At 43.3% G+C, this 20,716-nt stretch overlaps 1 protein-coding gene across 1 annotated transcript; it reads right to left on the reverse strand.

Annotated features, from left to right (window-relative positions):
• Window positions 1-12,702: 12,702 nt before the first annotated feature.
• On the reverse strand, window positions 12,703-20,507 carry TM4SF1 (transmembrane 4 L six family member 1). Its single transcript, XM_001491224.7, has 5 exons — window positions 19,767-20,507; window positions 18,244-18,333; window positions 18,008-18,153; window positions 15,416-15,596; window positions 12,703-13,558 (listed from the first exon to the last, which is right to left on the reverse strand). The coding sequence occupies exons 1-5, from the start codon at window positions 19,941-19,943 to the stop codon at window positions 13,544-13,546; spliced, it is 609 nt and encodes a 202-aa protein (XP_001491274.1). The 5' UTR covers window positions 19,944-20,507; the 3' UTR covers window positions 12,703-13,543.
• Window positions 20,508-20,716: the final 209 nt, after the last annotated feature.

A 20,716-nucleotide genomic window follows, 5' to 3' on the forward strand; every position in this document is an offset into this window, starting at 1 on the left:
TAGCACCAGACATCTTCAAACAAACGAGTTAATGTTTGTGGGAAGTCCTGGAGATTTGCAGACTAAAGGCACAGTACGAAGGCCCAGCATTCATTGTCCTGAAGCCTGAATAACTGTCACAGAGTCACAGGCTTGGTGAGCTCTCCCACGAAAATGTCAGACCTTCCAAGTCATGGACACAGAGGCGGGGATGGGGCACGAGGGTCCAACTAAGCCGTCCCTGGTCTGGAGACTGAGCAGATCTGTAAAGCAGAGATGCCAAAGGGGCTTCCACTGACACCTCTGATCAATTGTTGACGCCTGCCTCACAGGCTGAGTAGGGAAGAATCCTAAGGCCGTTTCTGGGTTCACTGGGAAAGAGTTCTGGGAATGATTAATGATGTCTGCCGTGGGTGCAGGACTGGACAGTTGGAGCATATTTTCCAGGAATTTGCCCTTCTTGCTACAGATCAGTGATTCCCAACCCTGACTGCATATAAGAATCATCTGAAGAGCTTGTAAAAAGTACTAGTGCCCAGGCCTCATCTTAGACCAATTGAATCAAAACTCCAGGAAGTGGTGCCTGGAAGTCTAGATATTTTTTAAGTGTCAGGTGATTCTAATTTTCATCCACGTCTGAGATCCACTGCTGTAAGATTATTACTTTCTAGGGCAGTAGTTCTCAGCCTTGACTGTGCATTGGAATTACATGGGTTGTATTAAAAATTTACTGATGTCGGGGCTGGCCCCGTGGCCAAGTGGTTAAGTTTGCGCTCCGCTGCAGGCGGCCCACTGTTTCGTTGGTTCGAATCCTGGGCGCGGACATAGCACCGCTCATCAAACCACACTGAGGCAGCGTCCCACATGCCACAACTAGAAGGACCCACAACGAAGAATATACAACTATGTACCGGGGGGCTTTGGGGAGAAAAAGGAAAAAATAAAATCTTTAAAAAAAAAAAATTTACTGATGTCTAGGTTGCGTCCACATATGTCCTGATTTATTTGATCTGGGGAGTGGCCTGGGCATTGGGAATTTCAAAACCTATCAGGTCATTTTTTTTCTTTACAGATTTTATTTTTGAGAGCAGTTTTAGGTTCACAGCAAAATTGAACAGAAAGTAGAGTTCACTTTCCATGTACCCTCAGTACTCCCCACCCACAGCCTTCCCCGTTATCAACATCCCCCACCAGAGTGGTACATTTGTTACACATGGTGACCCTGCATTGACATATCACAATTACTCAAAGTCCATAGCTTACATAAGGGTTCCCTCTTGGTGTTGTACATTTTATGGGTTCAGACAAATGTATAATGACATGTATCCATCATTATAATACCATACAGAATAGTTTCACTGCCCTAAAAATCCTCTGTGCTCCACTTAATCAACCCTCCCTTCCCCCACCCCTAGAAACCACTAATCTTTTTACTATCTCCACAGTTTTGCCTTTTCAGGAATGTCATATGGTTGGAATCATACAGTCTATAGCCTTTTCGGATTGGCTTCTTTCACTTACTAATATGCATTTAAGGTTCCTCCATGTCTTATCATGGCTTGATAACTCATTTCTTTTTAGTGCTGAATAATATTGCATTGTCTGGATGGGCCAGTTTATCTACTCACATACTGAAGGATATCTTAGTTGCCTCCAAGTTTTGACAATTATGCATAAAACTACTATACACATCTATATATAGGTGTTGGTGAGAATATAAGTTTTCAACTCATTTGGGGAAATATCAAGGAGTGCAATTGCTGGATGGCATGGTAAGAGTATGTTTAGTTTTCTAAGAAATTGCCAAACTGTCTTTCGAAGTTGCATTCCTACCAGCAATGAGTGAGAGTTCCTGTTGCAAACTCATCAGTATTTGGTGGTGTCAGTATTCTGGACTTTGGACATTCTAGTAGGTTTGTAGTGTTAGCTCATTGTTTTGGGGGGTTTTTTTTGAGGAAGATGAGCCCTGAGGTAACATCTGCTGCCAATCCTCCCATGTTTGCTGAGGAAGATTGGCCCTGAGCTAACATCTGTGCCCATCTTCCTCTACTTTATGTGTGGGAACCCACCACAGCATGGCTTGACAAGTGGTGCATAGGTCCACACCCAGGATCCAAACCAGCAAACCCCAGGCTGCCAAAGTGGAACATGTGAACTTAACAGCTGCACCACCTGGCCAGCCCCTGATATCTCATAGTTTTAATTTGCAATTCTCTAATGATATCTGACGTTAAGCATCTTTTCATATGCTTGTTTGCCATCTGTATACCTTTTTTGGTGAGGTGTCTGGTCAGGTTTCTCACCCATTTTAAATCAGGTTGTTTTCTTATTGTTGAGATTTAAGAGTTCTTTATGCATTTTGGATAACAGTCCCTTATCAGATGTGTGTTTTGCAAATATTTTCTCCCAGTCTGTAGCTTGTCTTCTCATTCTCTTGACAGTGTCTTTTGCAGAGCAGACGTTGTTCATTTTAATTAAGTCCAGCTTGTCAATTATTTCTTTCATAGATTATGCCTTTAGTGTTGCATCTAAAAAGTCATTGCCATATTCAAGGTCGTCTAGGTTTTCTTCTACATTACTTCTAGTGGTTTTATAGTTTTGCATTTTAAATTTAGTTTTTGATCCATTTTGAGTTAATTTCTGTGAAGGGTATAAGGTCTATGTCTGGACTGATTTTTTTGCTTGTGGATACTCACTTGTTTCAGTGCTGTTGAAAAGATTCTCCTTGCTCCATTGTATTGCCTTTGCTCCTTTGTCAGGGATCAGTTGGCTATATTTATGTGGGTCTCTTCTGGGCTCTGTTCTCTTCCACTGATCTATCGGTCCGTTCTTTCACCAGTACCACACTGTCTTGATTACTGTAGCTTTATAGTGAGTCTTGAAGTCAGGTAGCTTCAGTCCTCCAATTTGTTTTCCTCTTCAATGTTGTGTTGGCTATTCTGGGTCTTTTGCTCTCCATATAAACTATAGAATCAGTTTGCTGATATGTACAAAATAACTGGCTATGATTTTCGTTGGGATTTGATTGCATCTATAGATCAAGTTGGAAGAAATTGACGTCTTGACACTATTGAGACTTCCCATTCATAAACATGAAATACGTCTCCATTTATTGAGTTTTGCTTTGATTTCTTTCACCAGCATTTTATAGTTTTCCTCATGTAGATCTTACATATATTTTGTGGGATTTATACCTAAGTATTTCATTTATTTAGGTGCTAATGTCAATGATATTATGTTTTTTATTTCAAATTCCACTGTTCATTGCTGGTATACAGGAAAGCAATTGACTTTTGTATATTAACCTCGTATCCTGCAACCTTATTATAATCACTTATTAGTTCTAGGAGTTTTTTTGTTGATTCTTTTGGATTTTCTACAGAGACAATCATATCATCTGTGAACAAAGATATTTTATTCTTCCTTCCCAATCTGTATATCTTTTATACCTTTTCTTGTCTTGTTGTAGTAGCTAGGACTTCTAGCATGATGTTGAAAAGGAGTGGTGAGAGGAGACTTGCTTGCCGTGTTCTTAATCTTGACAGAAAAGCTTCTAGTTACTCACCATTAAGTATGATGCTAGTTGTAGATTTTTGCAGATTTTCTTCATCAAATGGAGGAAATTTCTTCTATTCCTAGTTGATGAGAAGTTTTTGTCCTAAATGGGTGTAGGATTTTGTCCATCTATTGAATGATCATGTGATTTTTTTCTCTCTTATAGTCTGTTGATGTGATAGATTACATTAATTGATTTTTAAATGTTGAACCAGCCTTGCATACATGGGATAAATCCCACTTGGTTGTGATGTATAATTCTTTTTATACATTGTTGAAGTTGATTTGCTGACATATTGTTGAGGATTTCTGCATCTATCTTCATGAGAGATATTGGTCTATAGTTACCAGGTGATTCTAATGTGCAGCCAGTGTTAAGAGCCTCTGTTCTAAGGGTTGAAAGGAAGGAGAAAGTATGTGAGAAGTTCTTTGCATGTTAGGTGGCTACAAATCCCAGAGTTCATGACCTGGGTGAGGAAGAGGAAGATGAGGCAAGAATTTATGAGAGTGATAATATAACAGAACTGCTGTTCTAATCTTTTAATTCATGGTCAAAATAATAATATATCTGACACAAAACTTTAAAGTTTACAATAAATTTTCATATAAGATCTAATTTAATCATCCCCATCATGGTAGGCAGTTAGAGATAACATTATTATCTCCACTTTACGCGTTAGGAAATTGAGGCTCAGAGAGAAAGAATGACTTGTCCAAGATCAACAACCATAACCCAGATCCAGGGTTCCTGAGTGAAACCCAGCATCCTGTCTATGATTCTTCAATTATTCAAATTTCTATGGTTCTTTAGTTACTCAAATGTGCTCATCAAATAAGAATCCAGCAGTCATTTAATTCCCTGTGACGTTGAAGGGGAAATGACTTCCAAAGAAAAAATCTTCAAAAAGGCAAGGAGAGAACCATCTACCTCTACTCTATGGAAACCACTTAGTTTGCTTTACCCTCAGAAGCAGAGCTGATGGGAGGGTTTAAGGCGTGGAGCCATAAAAACTGTGGTGCTCAGGGAGGGTCAAGGGGCCACTGCAGTCCCCTCCATTCTTTCTCTGTATACCTGAGCCCCATTCTCCCATCCTGCACATCTCCACAAACCGTCAGACCCTGATGTCCTCACCTGCTTAGGGGCCAAAGAAACACCCAATCACTCATAGGTTACCCAACTCACAGGACACCCTGGCCCTCTAGCCAGAGACCTTGAAGACTGAATCACCCAGCTTGCCTTTGCAGAGATTGGTTACTAGCGCGTCATTTCGTTTCTGTCTCTTTGCATACTCAGGCTTTGCCTGCCCCACATTCAGGGCATGTCCTTGCCCCTCATACCTCTATACCCATACACAAGAGGATATACGGGAAAATGCAGATGGAAGTTGCTTCTCAATCTTTGCAGGGGTTTGTAGGTTACCTATATACTGCCCACACTTACATATAAGCACACTCCATGATAAATACATTGGGACTCAAAAATGGAGTTGGGGAGAGAACCAGCTTGACCATAAATTATGGAAGGATGAAAAGTCTTATAATTGGGTTATTTGTATCTCTGAAATTCTGTTGTCTCTCCTGCTAAGCGAGGTCTCCCACTTGGAGACCAAGATAGCTATAGTAGAAACTTTTTCTCCAAAATCATGACGTTGGAAATCAAGACTCCCTTCAAAACCTAGGGAGCTGGACTGCTTAAAGGGAACATAATAATCTCCTTGAGAATTGGAGCAAGATTCACAAGGGCGGTAACCCTGCACAGCTATTCGAGAACACAAGATATGGACAAAGCACTTTGGAGTGTTTTGGGAGTTCCTGTCTATCGAACAGGCAACAGCTAATTATACCAAGAATTTTCTCCTTTCATCCTAAGTCCCTGGTCATCACTGAGGGACTCCTCTACTCTCTAGGTGTCGTCATTTAATGAGTTTACCATGTTTCCAGACTGTGCTTTTCTTCTCATCTGCTGTTCACTGTTTTTCCACAACTGCAGCCCTAGGGACTGATAGTTAAATAATCTGTGAAGTTTTGAGTTAAACAAGTTTTTACAAGACTTCTCAGAGCTTTCGGAATGTCAATGTTTGTGGCGAATCTTCAGGGAGATTTGTATCCTGTGCAGTGCTTCCCAGACTTTTTCAAGGGCATCCCATAGGCCATCTGTTTGGAAGATGTTGACAAAGTCTCAGACAGAGATTGCTATCTTTTCCTCTGTTATGGATTGAATTGTGTCCCCTCAAAAAAGATAGTTTCAACTCCTAATACCCACTACCTCAGAATGCAACCTTATTTGGAAATATGGTCTCTACAGATGTAATCAAGTTAAAATGAGGTCATTAGGGCAGGCCCCAATGCAATATGACTGTTGTCTTTATGAAAAAGGGAAATATGGACCCAGAGACAAACATGCACAGAGGGAAGACGATGTGAAGAGATGCAGGGCGAAAGCGGTCTGCTACAAGCCAAGGAATGCCTGGAGCGACTAGAAGCTAAGAGAGAGCCTGGACCAGGTCCTGCCCTAGCACCCTCAGAGGGAGCACTGGACTTCCGGTCTCCAGAACTGTGAAACAACATGTTTCTGTTGTTCTAAGCTCCCCAGTTTGTGGCACGTTGTTACAACAGCCCTGGGGAACTAAGACACCCCTGTATCCGTTCTTCTAGCTGGTGGTAGGTAATCAGGTTTATTTTCCTCCCTCTACTTCTTTAAAAAAATACGCTTGAAAATTTCTATAATAAGCTTAAAAGTAACAAAAGTACCCATTCTTCTCCTCTACCACTGTAATAGAAGTATCAATTTTTAGCTAGGCAAATGGCCAGCTAGACTAGAGGTCAGCAAACTCTTTCTGTAAAGGGCCAGATAGTAAATATTTTAGGCCTTGTGGGACGTGTGCCACAGCTACTCGATTCTGCCATTGTGGCAGGAAAGCGACCATAGACAGTAGGTAAACAAATGAGCCTGGCTATGTTTCCACAAAATTTTATTTACAAAAACAGGCAGTAGACCAGACTTGCTGACCCCTGCTCCTTGAGCACCTGCTGCATGCCATGAACTGTTCTAGGAGCTGGGGCTCCATGGTGAGCAACATAGTCAAGGACTCTGTCTCATGGGGCGTGGAGCTTGTTCAACAGCTGTGTTCACCTTGTGCAGCATCTTGTTTAGGTGCACAGTGAGCAATCCAGAAATACCAAACCAGCAAGTGATTGATGGTCTCGCAGGTGGGAAGAAATGAGCCAAGCCTTGGGGGAGCTAGGCCAGGGGGAATCTCTGGGCCCCCTGGGACGCTAACTAAAGTACAACAAAGGAATCTCCGCTGGCAGTTTGATTCCTTAACTAGGAAACAAACAAACCAACACCAGTGAGCTCTTACATGCCCCCAAAACCTGTGCAAGAATGATCATAGCAACATATTTCCTAAGGTGCAAAAACTGGAAAAAAAACAAATATCCATTAATAGAATAATGGGTAAATAACCTGTAGTATATTCAAACAATGGAGCTCTACAAGCAAAGGAAAAGAGCAAACAACTGCTACATGAGACAGCACAGAAGAATCTCAAAAATTTGCAAACTGAAGCCCCCTCTCCCCCACCCCCAGCTAGGACACTGAGGACTGAAACCATAAACCACTCCACAGATTGCTGTTGTCAGTGCCCTCGAGTCAATTCTGACTCATAGTGACCCTGTGAACAGCAGAGCAGAACCCTGTCCAGTCTTTCTGTGCCATTCTCGCACCTTCCAAGGCTGTATGGGACGATGCTCTGCTGTTACTCGGAGGGTTGCCGGGTCCCTCTTCCTAGTCTGCATTAATCCGGAAGCTCCACGGAAACCTGTCCACCAGGGGTGACCCTGCCAGCATTTGAAATGCCGGTGGCATAGATTCCAGCATCACAGCAACACACAGCTGCCACAGTGTGACAACTGACAGATGGGTGGTGTGGTTCCCTGAGTGGGACATGAGCTCAGGCCACGGTGCTGTGGGATCTTGACCACTAGACCATCAGGCTCCACAGCTCACTGTCTATGTTGGCACGATTTTATTATTATATAGTCTTCATTAGCATAGCTTTACTATTCCAGGATGCTCCTGCCCAGGCAAATAACTTTATTGTTCATTATGGGAACTTCCTGAAAGACCTATCTTTAGCAGACAACATCGAGAGTCTCCATCTTGAGTCTCTGAACCTCTCCCCTCAAAATCCTTGCCTTGCTGTTCCTACCAATCCCGATGATATCATACTCCTTACCAAGCCTATTCAAGCCTTCACATCAAAAAACTCACCTTAAACCAGTATCAAGATCTCAAAGTCAGCTTTTCCCTTCTCCCTCCAAGACGCTACCAAAGGTCTTTCAAGGTGAGGTTCTTCCTGATGGCAGCTCTGTCTTATGAACAGAGTGTTCTGGTGATAATTCAGGAGCCAGGATTCAACCACAGAATGTTTAGTGAGAAAAAACAGTCACAAAAGAGAACAGGCTTTAGGAATCAATTTATATTAAGTTCAAGAGCAGGCAAAACTAAACTACAGTGACAGAAATCAGAGCCGTGGTCGTGCCAGCGTGCATAGTGGTGTCGGGTGCATACTGCCTGGAAGAGGACATGAGAGTTTTCTGGTGCTGGAAAGGGGCTTTATCTTTTTTTTTGCTTTTTCTGTTGAGGAAGTTTCACCCTGAGCTAACGTCTGTTGCCAATCTTCCTCTTTTTGCTTGAAGAAGATTTGCCCTGAGCTAACTAACACCTGGTCAGTCTTCTTGTATTTTATATGTAGGTTGCCACCGCATCATGGCTGAAGAGTGGTGCAGGTCAGAGCCCGGCATCCTAACTCATGAACCTCGGGCCACCAAAGTGGAGTGTGTGGAACTTAACCACTACACCACTGGGTCAGCTCCATAGAAATGTTCTATATCTTGATCTAGATGGTGGTTACATGGGTATGAACATGTGTAAAAATTCATTGAGTTGTATATTTTTGTGTGCATTTTACTGTATGTAAAAAAGTGATTTAAAAAAAATGTTAAACAAAGTTTTTTTTAATGTTAAAAATTTAATAGGTGTCTGAGATTGCTGGGAGAGCCGACTGCGGTTTCAGAACCACTGCTTTAGTAAAGAGGTTGCGTTAAACCACATGGAGTGAGGTCTTCAGAGAGACCTCAACCTAGGTACCTTGGTATTGTTTTCCAACCCTTCTAGACATCGTCTACGTCTGAGACGCGAGCAGCCTTTGCAGTTGGCCCTTAGCCCTGCACGTGAATCGGTGGCGGTGGTACACGTGTAACAGAGAAGGGCGTGGTGAGAATCAGCAAGTGGAAGACTTCAGAGTCTCCCGATTGCAGAATGCAACCTGGGAATATGGACCTCTTGAAACAGACCCTCTTGGGTGACATAGTGTTGCTCCTGCAAAAACCTAGTGTATGAAATGTTGCCTAAGAAGACTCACCATTCATTTCCCTGGGGTTTTTTCCAGGGTGTTTTTTTTTTGTTTTTTTGTGTTTTTTTTTTAAAGATTTTATTTTTTCCTTTTTCTCCCCAAAGCCCTCCGGTACATAGTTGTGTATTCTTCGTTGTGGGTTCCTCTAGTTGTGGCATGTGGGACGCTGCCTCAGCGTGGTCCGACGAGCAGTGCCATGTCCGCGCCCAGGATTCGAACCAACGAAACACTGGGCCACCTGCAGCGGAGCGCGCGAACGTAACCACTCGGCCACGGGGCCAGCTTTCAGGGTGTTTTTTGGTAAGGAAGATTGGTCCTGAGCTAACATTCATGCCAATCTTCCCTCTACTTTGTATATGGGATGCCGCCATACCATGGCTTGGTGAGAGGTGCATAGATTCACACCTGGGATCTGAACCTGCAAACCCCCAGTTGCCAAAGCAGAGCGCACAAAATAAACCACACCCCCACCAGGCTGGCCCCATTTCTCTAAGGATTTAGCTACATTAGTTGAGATTGCATCCAGAATTGTGTCACCAAAATTGGGGGAGGGGAAAGTGTAGATGGTTTCTATTCTCATTATTTGTGACATTCCTCGATGTGTCTCATGTAGCAGTAGTCTGTTCTTTTTAATTGCTGTATGGTAGGAAAATGTGTGTATACATGGTGTGCGGTGTGTGGGGTGTGTGTGTGCATGAGAGAGAGGGGGATTGATTGATCGACTGATCGATTCCAGGAATCAACATGAAATCCAGCTCCAGAAAGGCCTTGCAGGCTTCTTTAACTGCAGTAATTAAAATAAATATTTAAACTCACAGAGACGAGCATACACAAAAATATTTCATGTTCAAAGGCAGGGAGGAAGCACTTGTACTCGCCTGGGCTGGGTGACTCAGTTTCTCTGCCTGTTGCACGTCGGGTCACTTCCACACGCCAGGCTGGGCCCATCCTGCAGATCCATGCCGTCGTGAGCTCTCCTCTCGCCTCCGAAAAGTAAAATGAGGTGCGTTCAGGCTCGGCTAAAGGAAGCCCTGACAAAAGGCCAATGCTCAGAGTACAGGTATTTCATTACTTCCATTTTTAAGATGGAAAAACAAGTACACAGTTGACATTTACAAAAATCTTATCTAGTAGCAAAACTAAGTAGACGCCACGTGCTTGTATTTCCCAAACACCGAGTGGGAATTATGGCCTCCCCATAGCATCTTTAGCCTGTGGGTACCGCCTGCCTCACCTGGCTGGTCCCTCCGCCTAATCACTGGCACCATTATTCTCCTGTGTTTACTCACAGCAACTCCTCTGCTGCCCTCAAGAACAATGGTTTTCTCACACACTTGGGAGTTTCCTTTAAAGACTATGGGCCGCTCCCTGAATGATTTTAGAACTGGATCTCTCTTTTCCGACTTTTGTTTTCTTTCCAAAAGTAATACTTGTTTATTATAGAAAGTTTAATAAACATAGATAAGTGAAATGAATCAAGGCAAAAATCACCCAGAATCTGATCCAAATTACTTTTTAGTGTGTATATATGTTATAAATACAAATATGCATAATATTTTACTGTGCTGACAACTTTTTATCAAACCAGTTCCTTGTTGCCAGGCGTCTAAGCTCTTGCCATTTTTCTTGGTGTAAACAATACTCCCAAAATTATCCCTGGAAACTGAACATCTTTGATGATTCTCTTAAAATAAATTTCTAAAAGTAAAAATATTGGGTTAAAAGGATCTGTAGACTTTACAGGTTGTTGCTTTTCTGAAAACAGCACCAAATCCCACATCTGTTGCCACTATGGGTGAGTGTCAGAGGAAACGTAATCAGAGAGATCTCAGGCACGTACAACAAACTGGAGTGAAGGTAGCATTCCATGAGCTGTTTGAGATTTCAGTTCAAGAGCTTTCCTTTATGCAGACGGTTATCTGTAAATTCGGTGACTGCGGTCAATCAGTCAATCGATACTCAGAGGGAGCTATCTAGCCTTGAGGCCACGCTGGTGATTCAGATTCGACAGTAATTTTTATTGTTTTTACGTTGCCAGGAGATAATGAGCTGTTTCATTTGGCACAATCCCTGAGGGAATTTCCAGCCAAATTGAGGGGTTTAGACTATTACAGACCTAGAGGTGAGCTATAAATAGAAACGAACTAAGGCAGAAGGTAACTTGTGTCAGCTATTTTCTTGGTGCAATGGCAATGTCTGCTATTAAAGAATTTCCAAATTAGGGGAAACTGTGAGTCACTCAAATTTGGGCTCCGGGTTGGGGAGGACTGAGGGTCACAGGGGTCTGTCCAAGCCCCCGTTAGCGGGTGGAGAGGCTGAGTCAGGGTTGGAGGAGACGAGGCCCCAGCGCCTGGGCAGGGTTGGCAGAGGAGGAGGGGAGGGCCCAGGAGAGAAGTGGGAGAAGCATGGCTTTCCGTGTGAGGCTGGCTGGATTCGAATCATAGGTTTTTCACTTGCTGAAGATGTGTTCTTGGGCAGATGGCTTAACCTCTCTGAGCTTTGACTCTATAAAATGGAGACAAGCAGCACCGTATAGGGCTGTTGTGAGATTTCAGTGACATCACGTGAGTAAGAGCTCGGTACAGTAACTGACACATTGAAGGAATTCAATAAAGGGCTGCTGTGATCACCGCCATGGCTAGGAATGATTATTGCCATTTCCTTTGCGGATAGATTTAGGGGAAAAAAAGGTGCTAGTGACTGAGCATTACACCTCTCTTCGATGCAGGGGTTCTTAACCTGACATCCAAGAACTTCCAAGAGGCCCTGGGTAGGTGTTAAACTTGGATGAGAAACAAAAAATGTCATTGTTTATATTAATCTGTAGCGAAAATTTAGCATTTTCTTTCTTACGCCTGCATACAAGTCACAGTAGTATCAGCAGTATTGATCATACTCCCATCGACTATACAAAATTACGTATCTTTTCACGCCACACTAAAATTGTTGCAGGTATCTCAAAATATCATTTCAGTTGGAGTCATACTTCAGAGGCACAGTGTTCTAGACCCACGAGTTAAACCCGTGTGAGATCCCACGGGGCGGCTGCCTCCTGTCTGCAGATGTGGGTGTGATGGAGTGGGCTATCAAAACAACTATGTCATAATTTTCAAAAGTATTTTGATAAAATATTCCAATATATTGATTTATGTTATACTTATTTTACGCATTTTTTTAAACAGTATTCTTCAAAGGAGTCTGTCGGCTTCGCCAGACTACCAGAGGGACAGAGACACAAAAACGGTCTCAAGCCTTCCATCGGGAAACCCCTGTCAGGCGCCTTGCACATGGGAGGAGCTCGGCCAGCTGACAGCCAGGGAGCTTCTTTATTAACTTGCTTGTCTGTTGCGGAGGCTAATAAACACCAAAAGCAGACCATTTCTGTAGACATTTTCCAGCAGGCCAGGGGACCCTGTCACTTGAAACAGCCTAACTCTGTAAAACAGATATAAAATATCAAGGGAGAAAATGTTTGTTACCCTCCCCAGGAGCCTGGCGTCTGGAGCACCCAGCAGAAAGGAGAGTTACCTAACTAGGGTGATGACCCCAAGGGATGGCAAGGCACCAGCGATGCTGGGTGGCAGAGGGAGGTTGAAGAGAAGGGAGAGGATGGGGGGGAGAACGGGGAATAAAGAAACCAGAAGACACAAAGCCCCTAGCCACGTGGGCTGCACACCCTGCAGGCTGGACGAAAAACAGGGAGAAAAGAGGCGGAACTTCAAACAAAGGACAACGAAACAAAACAAGGAAGAAATGGTAGTGAATACTTTATTTTGTTCTATTTAAACAAGCAAGTTTTGGGGGTGTTTCCTTGTGGTGCTCCTGCCCCCCTCCCCCTCCCCCATTTCCCGATGATACTGATCAACTGCTTTATTCCGTTTCCCATCTTTCTTCTTGTCCAATTATCCAGGCCTTTCTCTTTTTAAATACATGGTCCTTAGTGCTTGTCTTTGAAGGAAAAAAGATTTAGGACCTGCTAGTACTCGCACCAAAGAGCAGCACTGCGTGTTTTGACTCCTTCTTTTGTCTTGGAGCATTCTCAGTCAGCCCTCCCACTTGAGGCAAGTGTCTGTCTCTTACAGAACACCAGGCAGTTCCAAAAGGCCTCTTGTAGCCATGCACAGGCATACAGATGGGAAACACCATATAAACAGTGAAGAAACACATCTTTTCAGGTTGTCAGATTTTTCTCCTTCATGGTTTTAAAAAAAGCAACTAGAAATCTTTCTTTTATTTAACAAACACGTGCACATATATATACAATAGTAATTGGAATGCGACATTTGTCCTTGTAATGTTTCTCGAAAGTGTTACTTCAGGTCACAGCTCATCTCAGATACGCTGAGAACCGTCATTCAGTCTGTAAATTACCTCCAGAGCGTGGTTTATTTTCTCATCCCTAAAAAAAATGTTTATTCGCTAAGTTCCAACACTGACCTCATGTGAAGCTGCTAGACTTTATACACATTTATAAAAGTAGAATATGCAGAGTATGATACACTAGTACAAAGTTTTACAAATTAATACAAGAAAAAATATATAAATTACAGTGAAATAGAGGAAGATGGTGGTCCCGTCTTGGGATGGTTCTTTTAGCAGTCATATTGCTGTAAAGAAAATGAAATACGCATTAGGCTACGGTCAGGCTAAACAAACAGCGGTGACATTTCGGTCCTTTAAATTCCTGTTTTAAGCAAACATAGAGCAGACTGATCTCATCTTCAGGAGAGCTTCAGCCAACAACACTGAGAGCTTGGACAATGCTCATGAAATGTTTCCTAAACAACCCAGATCTGTTGTCCGTCCCAAGTAAAAGCTGCAGAAAGGGGCCATGGAAACTGCAGCTTGGTTGGCTTTGAATGCGTTTAGGTGGGGTTTTAATCTAAGGGATTTAAGAGACAATGCCTGGGAGTTTCACACAGGAGCGGGTGCAATGTGGGTAATCTTTCCGATTAAATTCTACCGAGTTACAGCCTTGACTCATCCCTACTAAAAACCTTACCCTTTGAAAGGGTCTTTTGTCTCGTACACAAAGGTAACAGCTCTGCACTGTGGTGTCTGGAGAGAAGCCATCCCTGCTGTGGCTCAGAGGGGAAACCCAGTGGGACAATTTGCTCCCCCCACCCAGGGGAGCGTCACTCTGCAAACCACTACAGCAATTTTGGTCATGAACATATCATTTCTGTCCCCAAGATGCACGAGCACTGGAGTCCAGGGGGCTCTCACCTCATTTAAACTCTGCCTTGTATGAAATTCAAGGCTAAAAGATGGGTTACATTATAGCAATCCCGAGAGGATTCTTCTCTGCCTCTCCCCAAATAGATTGCCTGGAAACAAATCCATATTGAAGGTTTCCCACTCTATTCTTTTCTTGGAAATTTGGCAGTTTCCCAAGGAAATTCTTAATCTTGCTGTACTTGCCTGATAAGGGAAACTAGATTTTTAATTTAACTTCCCCTCAAAAATTGTAGAAAGTTCCCATGTATTTACAGCAAAGTTTTTCACAGTAGCAATGGGCTTTTAGTTTTCATTAAGTTTTGTCTTATTTTAAAAAAAAGTTAAAAGACCTTGAACCAGAGGAGTAAATGGTTAGGAAAATATAATCCAGTAAGTTTCTGCTTACCTAATCCTGTTTTACAGAATAAGATGTAAAAACAAACCCCTCAAAATTGGACCAAAGCTGGACTTCCATCAATTCAATAATATAGGTTTTTTCAGAGGATATAGAAACAGAAACTTTCCCTGCCACTAACAAATGCATATTTCTCTCTGAAATCATATCCCCAGGAAATGAGGGCTTCCTGGTTTTCTTTCGCAGCGAAAGGCTTTTCGTGAGCTGCTATTCAAAGGCTACTAGTGATTCTTAATTCTTAGCTTTTTGGGCACCTTTGTGACTCCTTATTAGGAAGGAACTGTAGAAACCCAGCAGAACAGCAAGCGTTGCCTAAAGGTTAGGAGCAGGAGTCGAGGCAAGAAATGGGCCAGGGCTGAAGCCTGTTACCGCCTGACGAGGAGACGACACATCGCTTAATCTCTGAGGCATGGCCTCATCTGAAACGCGCGTTGAGCGCAGTGCCCAGTGCAATGAATGTTAGCTGTTATTTGTGTATACCAGTCGGGAACATGAGAGAAGCAAAGAGGGGACATTTCTTTTGTGTCTCTGCAGTGAAAGCAGGGGTAGTGAAAGGGGCAGTGGATTCAACCCTGAAGGGGCGTTTTCCTAAGTACATAGAGCCAAGAACAACCACCGAGACAACCCAGCCACTGCGACCCTCAAGGAAGCTTCCTGTTAAGAGCAAAACTGAATGCTGTAAACGCTTTGCCACAAAAACAAAGTAGAAATAACTGCTGGGAGATGGGGCAGTGTTTGATTCTGCCTCTTTTCTCCATGATGAAAACAACAGCACATTATCGTAACTGAACACACTAGGGCCAGGTGACGACATTTTCACACAGGCTCTTACCTGTTGGCGACTGTTGCAAAAGCCACATATGCCTCCAATTATCCCATTTATTACTTGAACAACACACAAGATGAATTCAAGTCCACCAAAGGCCAAGAGGATAGAGAACAGCGTGACATTCCATTCCACAACGTGCTTGGGTTCGGTGCACTGGGACCATGTGGACCTATTCAGAAGGTATCTGTGGATAAAAAGAGGAAGTTCTGATACATGACCACACCTAAGGGGATGTCCCACCAGCTGCTTTTTTAAAGTGTGGTGTTTTTTCATTCAGAAAAAAAGACATGAATTAATTCAATGGCCTATATCAAATTCTTCCAACCCAAGTCATTCCACAAAACAAGGAGTTTAGCCCAGATCTTGTTGCAACGATAAACTTAAAATTCAGCAAAGATTATTGAGCACTCAGAGTGAGTTAGACATGGAACTGGGACTGGGGATAGAATAGTGAGCCCTTCATGGGCTCTGTCCTGGAAAGCACAGCTTAAGGGAGAGACAGTCGGCAATCTCAAGGCAACAAGCTCACTAAGCGGGTAAATGAAGTGTGAAGGGGCCACAGAGGCGGGACACCCAGCCCAGGCCAGGGAGGACACTGGGTGTGTATCTAGTCCACAAGTCTGAGCTCTAGGAAGGTGGGACCTGGACCACTTCATAGCTGCATATCCAGCCTCTAGACCAGAATCCGACATGCAGCAGGTGCTCAAGACATTTTAAAAGTAACTGAATGGTAAATAACAATCTGAAGCCACTTTGCGAAATGTTAGCAAGCCATGCTGAGGTCCTATCTGAACATATATATATATATACACACACATACATATATATATATGTCTTAGGAGATTTTCTGAACACCTAGATATTCTCACAGTCTGAAAAATTCTCTCTCTAATCACTGTCCTAGAATTTCAGCCTTTGCTACATCATAGAGTATTTGAATCCTTAATGAAATAGGATTTGATTATGCGGGAAAATCAAGGATTGAGCATGCCACAAAGAGATCTAGTGCAGTTCTTTCCTTATCAGTTCTTCCTACCACAACAGAACAAAGGGGCTGGGAAGTAGAGACCTAATTTTGGAACAGTTCATTGAGCCAATCAGAAATTCAATGTGTTGATCACAAAAAATTCTGTCCTTCTGGCCCCGTCTTTCTGCATGTCAGTGGAACAAAAGTCCATAATTTCAGGACACAGTGTAAGAAAATTCTTTGTCTCCACTTGCCTATCGAGCCACTAATCACTGGCTTGTGACCATTAGTTATTCCCCATGTTGAAACCCCTGGACAAGTTGAAATGAGGAATGACGTAGAGGTGGAAGCTTTCTTTGGAAGCTGAGGTGGATCATGGGAGGGGCATACAAATCAAACAGCTATGAAAAATAAGTAGTGATATTCCCGCCTCTCCCTGCATTCCAGCTGCATGAATCACGACGTTTTACAGAGGTAGGCTTCTGCAGGAGTTGGTATGCTTGTGCATACGCGAATAGCCAGTCTGCATAGTACATTCAGTATGTTCTGAACAAAGATGAATCACGATCCCTAACAATTTTGAGCACCCAAATTCCAAACTCCTGCAAGTGCTAATTTTCCTTCAGAGGCTGCCACTGGGCTGTATTCACTGTAAGCTAGGAGATAATATCAACCCCTCCCAGTGGCAGTGCTCACAGGGCGTCAGCTCCTGCGACAAATGTCTCCATAGAGCATCTCATTGATCCTCCTGGCAACTGCCATTGGTTTTCTTTTACAGGTGACAGAACTGAGATTCACAGAGCTCAGTTCACTTTTTCCTGGTTACTCAGAGAGTAAGCAGAGCTGAGATGGAACCCAGCTTCTCCTAATTCCATATTCATGATCTTATGACCTCACTACATGTTACACAATTCATGAGGGACAAACATTCTTGAAAATATAGGACAATTCAAATTCATTACTCATATTATTTTCAGTCATGAATCTCATTATTAAATCATTCAAAATGTCATTCATTTATCATCAGGTACATCAGTTTCTATCAGCTACTTCTGTTCTTTTCTCAATAATGGATGAGAAGTAAATATCAATATAAAACAATGGAGCCTCTTAAATTATCCCAATGTTCAAGTTGTGAATAAGACCTGTTGTAGATAGCCTGATCACTTTAAAGAAAGGGTGCGTGGTGCATGTTATTGTGTTGTATGTGAGTGGGCATGTATGGGAGTAGTATGACTTACCCTGAGCTTTGGTTAAACTCATTTGGTTTCCATTCATATTATATAAGGACTCTATAATATTTTAAAATATAATATTTTCTTATAAAAATCTCTCTATCCCTCCATTTCCTCATCTATAAAATGGGAGCAATGGTGGAAGTCATCTCACAGGGTTACCATGAGGACTGAATCAGCGAACCCATTACAAAGCACCAAGAGCTTCTCCAGGTGAGGGACTGGGCATCCGTCCTCTGATACCATTGCCTAAATCATGCCTGTGTCAGGGCCCATAAACCTGGCTCGGTGGATGGACAAGTGGATGGTTGATGCCTTTTTAGTTTGATGAGTTTGCCATTATACACGTGTGGTGGGTAAGAACGTGTGGCCTGCTAGGAAACGACCACTTACTCTCCATTAGTGCTGGCAAAGGTGTAGTTCCACTGGCCGGAGGAATCAAGACACAGTGGTCCTTCTGCTAAGCCCAGGGCTGCCACAATGACACAGTAGCCAGATCCTGCAAGTCCGATGACAGCGGCCAGGATAGAAGAAAGCATCTTGGGAGAGGAGAAACACAGGAAGTGAGCCACCGGGTGTCAGGGCTGCCTCTTAGGACCCGTTTCCCCCAGCCGCGCGGGAGGACCTACCGCACATCTCTTGCCACACTTTTCGTGGCCACAGCATCCACAGCAGTCCTCGTCTTCCAGCCCCATGAAGACAAACGCTGGCAGGAAAATCTGGTAGAAAGCAAACAAATTAAAGTCATTGCCTTTCCCCAGGTCCGTAAGAGTCAGGCTAAGCAGCTTTTGGTAAGATATGTTTCTTTCTAATGGTGTTGAATGGCTTTGGGTTAGATTGACCAAGTAGCTCCGAGATTGTAAAACTATGAGGAGAAAAAAGCTTCTAAGTGTACTGTCTGCGTGTTTTCATGCAACGTGTGCAAGCACTTTTCAGGATGAGGGTGTGTTGGGGGGCGGGGGGCGTAAAGTAATTACCTACAACTGTGTTTATTCCACAAGAGTTCGTAGCATAGTCCCAGAGGCAAACTCTGTTTTGGAATTATTAAACCCTGTCTTTAAATCTGATATCTTCCCTGAGTAAAACATAGAAGATACCAACAAATCTTTAAGAGAATAACTAAAACTTTTTTGTAAATGGGAACAATGAAAGCTCTGTGTAGTAAGTGTGAACTGCTTCTTTGAAGATACGATGGTTGTAGCTTTACAACAAAGCCTTTTAAATAAAGTAAGGATGAAATGCTTTGAGTCTGAGATCCAAAGAAGCTTATATAAGTGCAATGTTATGCTAAGGATAAATGATTATGTTAACATGATAGTAATGCTTAAATTCAAAGCACGTTTACCATACCATAATTAGTGTATTAAGATTTAAATGTTTTAATATCCTTTACTTCACTAAGAAAAATGTTTTGTATGACATTAGCAATTCCATAAACCTTCTGTTTAAACTTCTCAACCCCAGCATTCTAAAGTAGCAAACTTAAATTTGTCCACATTTTTTCTATGCTGTGGTTGAAGCTAATACTTCCAGCTCCCAGGTTGGCAAGCAAATTCCTGTCACTTCAATTAAAAGCAAACCTTGGAAAAACAACACATTCCACTATTAGCTTCAGACGCTGATGTGCTGCTAACTGTAGGATTTTCCCCAGACACCACAGCCCAGAGTTACACAAGGGAGAAAAATTATAATTCTTTCTAAATAGCAATGCACTCACAATTCATTATTTTTTCTGTCACAGATGCTTCAGAATAAACAGCAGACAATCTGGATGCAAAACTCTGTTGATTTAGACAGAGAACCAGCCGACCCCTCCCAGCTCCCCAGAGCAACTGTTCAATGACTATCTGCCCCAGTACTAGAAACTGGATAGTCTCTCAAATCTGATTTGAAAGCTAATCTCTGCTTTCTAGCTGTAAAGCAAGAGTTTAGCAAAAAAGTAGCTCACTTTTAGTTGAAAGAAGATTTTGTAAAACAACACCTAATAAAATTAATACACTAGACCTGTCTCAACTTGTGTGTAATCTGCTTTCAAAAGGAGAATGAACAAAAATAACTGGACTTGGAAATAGGCATTAGAGGAAACTTTCCAGGAAAACATCTCATTAACAGGAGAGGGTTTTTAGGGCTGTAATGATTCCGGACAACTTACCAGCAAGCCCCCTCCCCCGATGCCGGAGAACAACCACACGAAGCGGCTGAGGTGGTTTTCCGAGGCATACTTCGTTTCCCCGTTGGGAAAGTAAAGCAGAATATTAGCGACGATGGAGAGGATGGAGAAGAGCAGGAGGGACCACCCGATGCATCGTGCGCACTGGCCGTAGCACATGGTGGCGAGGGGTCTGGGAGACCTCTTTCCCGGCACTGCAGCTCAGCGAGGCCCCGGGTCGGATGAGAGAGTGCCCGTCTGCGGAGAAAGCAAAAGCAATTTTCAGCCCATTCGTGCAACCTCTTAAATACTCTGAGTTCTTAGTCACCGGGAGGATGAGGTCCTTTGCTTTCATTGGTCCTGATCGCAGGCTGCAGTTGGGCTTGGGGGAGGTGAGAGAGTGTCCCGCCCTCAAATGAAATCGTTGGGACAAGTGAAACTAAGGGCAGGACGTCAGAAACAGCTTCAGTCACAGGCAACAGAGAGAATCCTCCACAAGGAATGCACTGTGCAACTCCTTCACGGGAGAAAGGAAAGTCTAGTACAACTTTCCAGTAACTGCCAAGTGTCCTCAGTGGGACGGGCCGGGTGGAGGTCTGAGAGGCGGCACGCTGTGATCCCCCTCTGTGCAGCTGTTGGCCAGCTTCCAGTCTGAGGGCTCTGTGCTCGCTTCCACCTCTGCCTTGATTTAATTCCAGACCTGGGGCAAGTCTCCTGAGCTCTGAGCTCACTTCCTGGTCTCTTAAAGGCAAGGTGTCCGGCCGTCACCCACGGGTTTGAGGAGGCTGTTGGGAAAATGACAGAGCAGCCTTCTTTCCTCTGCCTGGGTCATGCTCTGTGGGACTGAGCCTACGATCCAGCCTTCCTGGACATCTGGCTCCAAAACACATGGCATTAGTCAACACAAGGGGTTCAGGCACCTTTTCCTTCCTGAGTATTGCTGTCAGCAAGCA

Source organism: Equus caballus, chromosome 16 (assembly GCF_041296265.1).
Source record: "Equus caballus isolate H_3958 breed thoroughbred chromosome 16, TB-T2T, whole genome shotgun sequence".
Lineage (NCBI taxonomy): Eukaryota > Metazoa > Chordata > Mammalia > Perissodactyla > Equidae > Equus > Equus caballus.